At 32.7% G+C, this 10,140-nt stretch overlaps 1 protein-coding gene across 2 annotated transcripts; it reads right to left on the reverse strand.

Moving 5' to 3' along the window:
* Positions 1 to 3,042: 3,042 nt before the first annotated feature.
* On the reverse strand, positions 3,043 to 7,591 carry LOC145136174 (glucose-1-phosphate adenylyltransferase large subunit 1-like). 2 transcript variants are annotated; one of them, XM_079070355.1, is made up of 15 exons: positions 7,387 to 7,591; positions 6,772 to 7,023; positions 6,517 to 6,639; positions 6,208 to 6,378; positions 5,961 to 6,053; positions 5,464 to 5,547; positions 5,318 to 5,373; positions 5,137 to 5,230; positions 4,882 to 5,067; positions 4,718 to 4,798; positions 4,538 to 4,624; positions 3,936 to 4,040; positions 3,696 to 3,802; positions 3,560 to 3,620; positions 3,043 to 3,468 (listed from the first exon to the last, which is right to left on the reverse strand). In XM_079070355.1, the coding sequence occupies exons 2-15, from the start codon at positions 7,021 to 7,023 to the stop codon at positions 3,367 to 3,369; spliced, it is 1,602 nt and encodes a 533-aa protein (XP_078926481.1). In that variant the 5' UTR covers positions 7,387 to 7,591; the 3' UTR covers positions 3,043 to 3,366. The 2 variants fall into 2 exon arrangements, with proteins under 2 accessions (XP_078926481.1, XP_078926480.1); XM_079070354.1 differs by having other exon boundaries at positions 7,201 to 7,590.
* Positions 7,592 to 10,140: the final 2,549 nt, after the last annotated feature.

Raw genomic sequence — 10,140 nt, forward strand, 5'->3', positions numbered from 1 at the left:
TTATATTTTTTTATGAATTTATAAAACTTTAAATGTATTTTTAAGGTATTTTCCTTGATTGAAGGTTCGTGTCTAATGACATTTGGAAGATTTTATCCATCACCATGTTTTCCCATCTATGTCATTCAAGAGAGTTTAGTCGTTATAGATTTTTGGCCCTACTTATTTTTCGTTGCTTATCATTGAAGGTTTATGTTGCTAAAGAATGGTTTAGCCTCAAGGTAGAGTTTGTCCGTAATGCTTCTAAACCCTACAGGCATATGGAATCGTGTTGTTGTGAAATATACAACATTTCTAGAAATGTTGCATTTGAGGTGTGCAACTTTTATTTTAAAAGCAACATTATATGATTATTAAGACTTATATTATTTGGAAAACGAAACCTCTCTATATATCAAGGGTTTTAATATTGAATTAAGATTCTTGTGAGGCTATTATATAAAATTCTTTGTATACAATATTTTTTAGATTATTTCTTCAATGTTTCTCTCTTTCATATTAGTTTTTTCAAAATTGTTAATTATTGAGGTTTAAAGAGAATGGTTCTAGTGGTTTTTACAAAGTATATATTTTTTAGAAATGAGATTATATTAAAACAACTAGCAAAACGCTAGAAAAAATTAAAAGATATTAGAACAAGCATTAAAAGGATAACACCGTATATTCCAATAAAGAGAAAGATACTTGACACGATGCTTGAACCATCTATAAGGCTGAAAGGAGTCGAAGTGTCAAACAAACTAGCCATGGTCGCTAACTCATTTGGAACACCGCCCCCTAGCGCTCGCTAGGGGGCTCGCCATGGATCATTCGCTGCCAGCTTAACGAGATGTGAGAGAGTATTTGTTTGGCTTGTGATTGGATGAAGGGTATTTGACCAGATTGCATGCCCATTCCTCCGTTTTTGGCAGATGGGAGGTGTCGAAGCTTTGATTTTTGTTGCTAAAACTTGCGTCTTGCGTTAACAAATTGGGAAAGAGAGTTGGGGAAGAAGATAAAGAATTTACATATTTGGTCCCCAAAGTTTCTACAACTTGTTATTTTTTGTCACAAAGATTAAACAACTTGGTATTTTTTGTCCAAAAACATAAACCTTTTTATTTAGATTATGTTTTAAATTATAGTAATCTTTTTTATTTAAATATTAAGTGCTTGTATTTAAAAAAATAGAATTTTTGTAATATTAAATGTTTGTGCATTAAAAAAATATAATTTAATTAAATTTGAAAAAGAAAATAAAAAAATGAAATGGTAGGAGTGTTACCACTCCCTATGAAATATGAAATGTTAAGAATTAGATGTTAAGACAAAAAATGATGTGTCACTTAAAAAAGTAACATGACAAGGTGTTAAATGTGTTACCATTCTTTTTAGCCTAAGAGATAAGTGGAATCTTGTCCACCGTCTTTGTAAAGAGTACCTTATTTTTTTTTTTTTATAAAAGAGTACCTTATTTTTTTGAAAACAATATTTTTTCCAACCTTCCAAATTAACCAAATAGCAGAATAATAAGGCTAAGCTTCAATCTCTTAAACTTCTTGCTCAACCCATTGCAACTCAATATTAAAGAAATGTCATCGAGGGAGGAGAGGGTAATAAACTCGACCAAATACAAGGTATACATGATCGTCTAGTTCAGCATAAACAACTATTTGTCTATAGTTTTGTATGATATACTATTAAAGAAAATTCCAAAAAGAATGGACAATTCCATTGGTTGCGACTATTGTTGACTTCTAGTACCTGTCATTACCAAACCCACTTGGGACTCTCATTATGTTGGGAATCATTGGTACATATTCAGCTGATTGGGAATTTAAACTTCACACTTCTCAATGATCCCGAGATCCAACCCTATACTGATATTATTTTTTCCTTCTAAAAAATATCGGGATATCAATTGTTTAATTTACATAAAGAAATTTAAATGCAATAAAGTGAATAAACAGTATATTTATAGAGATTTATATCTATTATAATATTATAATTTAAAATATCTATATAACTGGCAATATTATTATTATTGAATGGTATCAACTCAATAAGATGAAAATTTATATTATTATATTTAGATATATCTTTTAAAATAGAATATATATTAGTAAAAAAAAAGATAATGGTATAATAAAAGAAATAATAGTACAACACATTAGGCTGGAGGGAGTGGTGCCACCGAAATCGCACTCCCTCCCCCGCCACATAAGCGCCACGTCATTTTTTACCATACAAATGTGGTTTTTTGCCACACCAAGGAAGTGGTGTCACACTTTTATTTTTTATTTATTTTTTTTGTTTTTTTAGCTATTTTAATTAAAACTTATTTTTTAATAAAAAAACATAATTTTTCATTACTTGAAAATTAAAAAAAAACATTACATTAAAAATTCAAAAAACATTACATCGCATTACACAAAAAAAAAAAAAAAAAAAAAAACATGACATTTTTTGAGAGAGAGTGGTGATTTTTTTTTTAAATTTTGAGAGAGAGAAGAGGTTGTATTGTGGTTAAAAACAAATGAATTGTATATGTATATATAGGAAAGAAAGGCAAAAAAATAAAAAAATAAATAAAAAAGTAACGCCCAAAAGCATTCAACGGTTAATTATTCCACCAGCCAATCACGTGACGCGGTACTCCCCAGCCACAGTGCGGCCAAAACCGCACCAGACTGCAGTCTGGGGGCGGTGTGCGCGGTCCAGCTGGCACAAACCGCGGTCTCAGACCCCAGCCACACCCTCCAGCCTTATTGAGACAAGTCGTTATATTCTGATTTTTTATGGTTTAACCACTATTAATCAAAATCATCTAAGACCTATCAAGTTTGGCAATAAAGTAGGTTAAACTTGTAATCACAATAAAAAAAATTGTGGAAATTTAGTAGCTTTAGTAAAATATTTTGTGCGAAAGTTTAATCCAAAAAGTCTTGTTAAAGTGGCTCAACTTCGACAACATTTTAAATTGTGGCCACTTTAATCAGTATAGCATGTTAGAGTGGTGACTTCAGAACTGGTTTAATTTAACAAAACTGGTAATTTCAAAAATAATCAAAATATAATGGCTTTTTGTATATTGTCCAATGCTAAAGTACAAAAAATAAATAAATAATTTTGGTGTTATATATTACATTCAACCTTTAAAAAAAGGTTTCATTATTTAACAAGTGAATAATACCCTTATTAGTCATAAATACAATACAAGAAAAGGGATGTTGTGCCTTTGTATGGTTATAACCACTAGTGCACCTACCCCAACATTAGGGTTCAACCCACATGACCCATGGGGTGCACCCCATCTTGGTCTTGGTCACATGTTGGGCAAACATGTACCCTTTGCATCATCACTTGTACTTTACTACTATTCATCCGTTATATAACAACGCCATCATTAATTGTAGCCTTCTCCAATATAATTGTAATCCCAGACCTTATATAGAATCCTTCATTTGCTCTGTCACCTTCTTGTACACCCTACAAAATTCGAACCCAATTTTTGGTTATTTTATTAATTAGATTTAGCTAATCTTTTTTCAAGTATAATAAAATACGAAACTTGGCTTACATCTTTATTCATGATCTTTACATCACTCCCGATCTTTGCATTCTTGTCTATGATGCAGTTTCTGCAACACAAATGGCAACCTTGAAAAACACAATTTTCATGGTGCTTTCGATTTTTCTATTTGATTATGTTTTACCTAATTTTTGTGTTACTTCCAACCCCAATCGGGACCTTTCCGGAAGCTAGTAAAGAAGCGATCTCTGATTCTGTCTGATAATAATCTGCTCCCAACATTAACGTATCCTGTCATGTCACATTCAGTTCATTTAAATTAATGCTCTGATACCAACTTGTTACACTCCACAATACAATAAATAACTTACAAAAACTTTAATTTAGAAATATAAAAAAAAGCCTTTAATATTATTACGCTTACTTTGAGCTCGACACCCGAGTCTATACGTGACCTTTCACCCACTATCGAGTGTTCGATGTTGCATTCTCTCAAGAAACAACCGTGTGAAATAATTGCATTTTTTAACTGGGAAAATGAGACAAAAAGAGAGAATTTTATCAGACTATCATGTAAATCAATGCAATGACTAACTAGACCAATTATCTCAGGGGTCAGGGCATTCATGTCTTTTTTTACAATCATATCATACCTTTCTCCTTTTTAGTGGGATTAAAAAGTACAATTTTTGTCTTATCAACATCATTTAAAGAGTTGTTCCTTGGGTAATATTTTTGTCCGGATAAAATGATGTATACATAAGATTGTTTTTTCGATAAACTCAATAAATGATTTGAATGATAGGAATTGGGAGGAAAAAAGAAAATGTGTAAAGGGTTGGTGTCTTAAGCCAAGTTTTTTTTTTTTTTTTTTGCCTTAACTCATTAATTCTGTCCCTTAACCCAGTAATTCTGTCCCGATTAAGCAAAAAAACGAATCTATCTACATTTCTAGTCCATTAAGCCAAAAAAAAAACAAAAACAAAAAAACATTCCCAATTTAAGTCAAAGTCGATACCAAATTACCTTGCTTTTTTCGATTTTGGATGGCGGCAAGAACCTGGGAGAAGTGAAAAAAGGAGTCTTCGGATCATAAAACTGAAACTTGGGTACCTTCAACCAACACAAAAACCGAATCCCACTTTAATCCAAACATCAAATTGCTTGTACTTATCAAAACGACACAATTTTTAACGACTAAATCACCTCATCTGTTAGCGCCAAATTCGCATCATAAAAAGATTTGATTGTTCCGATATCTTCCCAATAATCTCTGAATAAATACGCCTACAACGACAATCAAAGATTACATAAAACTAAATTCCCCCCAAAAAAATAATAAACAAAAAATAAACAGTTTATTTACTTACTTGCACATTGTGTTCGTGTACAGCAGCCGGAAGGATTTCGGATCCGAAATCATTAGATGTCGGGTACCTCCATCTTAGAAGCTTCAAAAGAATATCTCTTTTGAACACGTAAACGCCCATTGAAGCAATATACGGAGATTCTTTAGCATCTTCCGGTGATAATCCAAGTAAAGTCGTATCAATTCGCTGAAAAAACAAAAAAGAAATCAAGAAAAAACGAGATTGATTGAAGTCGTGGGTGCTTCTTGTTTTTACCATGGCTTTCAATTCGTCGTCTTTTGGTTTTTCAGCAAATTGAATGACTTGACCTTTGTTATCGAACTTTAAAAGTCCAAAATCAGCTGCTCTACTGAAAATTTTTCAATACCCTGTTAGAAATTCAATAAAAAGAAACTGAAAACAAGGATTAGGAATATGAAAATTGAGATTAAAGAACCTTTCGCCCACTGGTACACAAGAAACAGTAATATCGGCGTCTCTGTCAATGTGATTCTGTATGTTTATTTGATATGATAAGAGAAAATTAATTCCAAGTGAAGTGTTTTTAGTTTGTGATTATAAAAAATGAAAGAACATACATACCTGCAAAAGGTTCAAATAGTCCATACGATAAAGATGATCACCGGATAAGATTAGTATATCTTCGATATCTTTGTTCTTGGCATCCTAAAAAAGCCGATATAAATCAACACAAGAAACATTGAATCGATCATATTTTAATACATAGTGTACGAGTACTTGAGTTATTTGTAATAGAAAAAAGATTGGATGCAAGAAATAGCAATGTATTTTCATTATTTTAGCATCGTTGCTCCATATCATATTAGAGCACTGTACTTTGTAAAACATCTATCCAATTATATTAATGTCATTCAAAGCAATAGTCAATGCTATAACCGAGTAGATTTATCAAAATATAATGTACAATATATGCAAATAAGTAAAAGTAAAAGTACAATGACGCAATACAAAGAAATGAAAGTATGTTACTATTTCTTGCATTTAGTCCTATAAAAATCAAGCTTTTGCAAGTACATAATCAAGAAAATCCACAAAAAAAAACAGATTCACAAACGGACCTCAAAAACCCATGTAAACTGTCTAACAGCATCCGCGGTTCCTTGAAACCAATTCATTCCTGCTTCACCGGGAGTTTGAGTGGCAGCCAACACCTACCAAACAAGAAAAAAAAAGTAGTTGTTACTGTCACTGTCACTGTCACATCTGATCCAATCAGATACAAGTCAAACACAGTACTACTATCGTCTTACATAAAAAGTAAGCCTTAATATTTATAAATAATCAATAAGGTTATAATTTTCATACCTCCACAAAACCATCTCCAAAATTGACACCATTGCCAAAATACGTACGAGCAATATGACGATTAAGTGAAGCGGAATTAAACTGAGTTAAAACAAAGATCTTGTTTATAGTGCTGTTTATACAATTGCTCATTGGGATGTCTATAAGCCTATAGCATCCTCCCACAGGTACCTGTACAATACATCACACACCATCGAAATCTCATAAAAATTTCTTCTAAAAAACTTTAAAAAACTATTTATGTTTAAAAAAAAAACAAGAATTTCTTCATATATTTAAATTAAAAAAATAATAACTAAAAATACTTACAGCAGGTGTAGCGGTTTTGCTGGTAAGAGGGAAGAGTTGAGTTCCGGCACCACCGCCAAGGATGATCGCCGCCACATTTTTCGGGTTAACCCTCCGTCGCTCAAATATTGGTGCTGACAGTGTCTATATTTATAAATTATATCATGAATCAAACTCAAATTTCAAAGAAAAATCAATAAATCGGACACAAATCTACTCACATAATAGAAAAAAAAAAGTATCAAGAAAATGAGGAGAAATTATGAAACATTTTACCTCAACCATGGTTTCTTTGCCATTATCAGATGTGAGGACAGAGAAAGCAACACCAGGTTTTGTAGTTTTGCTATTTCGTTTCTGAAAACTCAACTTTTTTCGCAAATGGTTAGCCCAAACGGTGTCGTTTATGCTCCCTCTGATCTTCTCCCCTCTCAAAAACCCATCATCACAATTTCTTAAACCTCCATCACCTCCACTTAATTTCGGCAAATGGGTACTGTTTTTTGGTGTTGAACAGCAGTAATCCATCTTTAAAACAATAAATCAATGATTTAGATGATGAATGCAACAGAGATAATGAATTTTAACTACAACAAATAAAAACCCTAATATAAAAATGGAGTTCAGACCCAGCCACTAATCTAAGTAACCAAGTAAAGTATAGATCACATAAAGATATTAATTGTTACTCATAACCAAAGGTACCTCTTGTGATTTTAGTACAACTTTTTTATTCTTAAATGGTGTCAAATTGAAGTTTCCAAGAAGAAAGCTTTTGCAAGAATCTTGAACAGGGGATCTTAGAAACAGTGAGATTGTTGCATACACTTATTAAGAACTAAAAATTTGAGAACCCCAGATGAAAAAGATTAAAATTTGAGAATACCCAACTGGTGATTATGCAAAAGGAGATGAAAAAGTTGTGAATGAAAGATTTTGGGAAATGCGTGAAGGGTGGTGATTTATTTGCTTGTGAGCTCTGTCACGAGAAATCTGGTGCTTTTGCAGGCATATATGTCTTCATTTCTGGATGTATATATACTGCAAATCGGTAAATAAGCGGTTAAATTATTGAGCTTCGAAAAGGAGAAAGTATGTATAAAAAGTTGAAAATGTTTAACTCAAACCCCGTGTGAAGTAACGAAAGCAAAATGATGTTGATATAAAAACTTAAGGATTTATGACGTTTGTGTATATTGATATCTTCACAAAATTGTATATTGATATAAAAACTAAAAAGAAAATATGTATAATTATAAGTTTGACTTACGAAATTGTTTTTGCTCAAATGGTACTGGTTAATATCTATCAAGCAGGAGGACATGAATCAATTTTATCAAAAGATTTATAACGTTTGTGTATATTACTATCTTAAAAAAAGTACAATTTCATAATGTAATGAATCTGAATGTAGCTCTTTCAAATTGAACGGTGGGGGTTTTGGTTGTGCCCACACGAGGCAAAGGCTCCAACGACAGTTTTTTCCTTTTGTACAAGTTGAATAGGTATCCTTAGAGTTTAGGCATATACTAGTATTTGAGTCTACACTTTGATGCGGGTTATTATGTGTGTTTTTCTTGCCTATTAAACATATAAATTGATGAAAGTAGTACATTGTATCACAACTTAAAAAAATAGTAAAATATTAAAAGAGACGGACGTTTAGTGATTTATCAAGAGTTGAGTAGCGTTTAGGAACTATTTTCGTAAGTTGGATATATTTAGAATAATTCATAAGAATGTATGCGCCATAGCTATAAAAAAACATTACAATGTGCATTATAAGTAAATTTGAAAAGAGTATGAGTTGGATGGTTTTTAAATAATCCATAAAAATGTAAGGGCTATTACTGTAAAATAAAGTTGTGGTATCATTTTTAAGAGCTTAGAAACTATTTTCTAACTTGGGTTGTTTTTGAATAATTCATAAAAGTATAGGGACTATAACTGAAAATAAAAGTTATACATGGTGCATAAATACTTAGGTGGTTTTGTTTTTTTCGAAGCGAAAATGTCTGAAGTCTGCGGACCACCTCTGCAATCCTCTGTAGCAGAAGAAGTGGACCAAACGACTGTAGCATGTAATAAAAAGTTTGTTTGTTTTTTAACGTCTACAGACTGCTGCAATAAATTAAAATAAAGTGTGAAGAGGTTTGAAGCAGATGGTCTAGTGTTGCGCCACGCAGCACACACGCAACAGTTTTTAAGTTAAAAGTTATCTGAAAAACAAACAACTGCGATTAGCCAATTGTTGCGCGTGTGCTGCACGACGTAGCAATAAGTGGTCAGAAGTGGTTTTTTAGAAAAAAAACAAACGGTACCTTACACTACACTAACTTTCACAAAGACAAAGTTACATTTAAGTAATATATATAATTACCCAAAATTCAAGAAGATATAACGTGCGATAATGTGTAATGTCGTAATTTTGTAAGCATAGGTGTGTTTGTCAAATGTAGCAGGAAGTTGGAATTTCGTAGCTGGTAGCCGAAAGTTAAAAGTTTTAGTTTTTATTTGTATAAAAGCGTTCGAGACAAATAACTAGAGTATTTTAAAATATATAAAATTATATAAAATAACATATGAATTGTAACGTCCCAAAAACAATAACATAAACTTTTCGTTTTTGGATTAATAAATCGTTAATACATATCATTTTTCATAAAATCAAGATAATCAAGATTTAGCAAAACATCATCGAATCAGAGTAAATAACAGAATGCAGAAACATATGGTGTGTGCTCTGCAATTATCTCAAGCTCTTCCATTTGAAAACCAAAGTACCTTAAACATAAACTGAAAACCGTAAGCACAAAGCTTAAAGAGTTCCCCAATATACCTCATACCATACATAAAATAAACATATAGCGGCCCCCGCCCGACATCGGACACTGTCACGCATCGGGCCTCGCCAGGCATCGGGCCCTGCCCGACATCGAGCTGAGCTCGGTAAAAACGGGCCCCGCCAAACATACAATAACATATATCAAATAAACACATACACATGCAATAATCACATAGATACATAGCATACAGATAGTCATCGGGCCCCATCCGACATCGAACCTTAGCCCGATAAGCATATAAACACATACCGAAACATCCCAAAAATACAGTCCAAAATTTTCATTTTTAAATTATAAATAAAACCATAATCATCCAAATCATCTCATAAAACATAAGTAGTGTATCTCAAAACATCATAACATCTGTTAACAACATCTGAGTATAAAAATCCCAGGCTGAACATATGGTGTGTGCACTGCAATCATCCTGAGCCTTTCCCCTTGCTAACAGGAATACCTGAAAGGCTGAAACCAAAACTGGAAACTGTAAGCACGAAGCTTAGTGAGTCTCCCTAAACTACCACATACCATACACATAATCACATAATAACATACATTAGGCCTTGCCCGCTACATCGAGCCCCGCCCGACATCGGACCGAAGTCCGGTATACATATAACATATCAACAAAGCATATAGCATAAACACATAACATAAGCATATAAACATTCCTCGGGCTTGCCCCAACATCGGACCGAAGCCCGGAACATATAAACATAACAAAGAAGCTAAAAATTCCTCGGGTTTGCCCCGACATCGGACCGAAGCCCGGAACATATAAACAAACACATGCAAGAAT

This window comes from Lactuca virosa, chromosome 9 (assembly GCF_052849685.1).
Source record: "Lactuca virosa cultivar CGN04683 chromosome 9, Lactuca_virosa_CGN04683_v6, whole genome shotgun sequence".
Classification (NCBI taxonomy): Eukaryota; Viridiplantae; Streptophyta; class Magnoliopsida; order Asterales; family Asteraceae; genus Lactuca; species Lactuca virosa.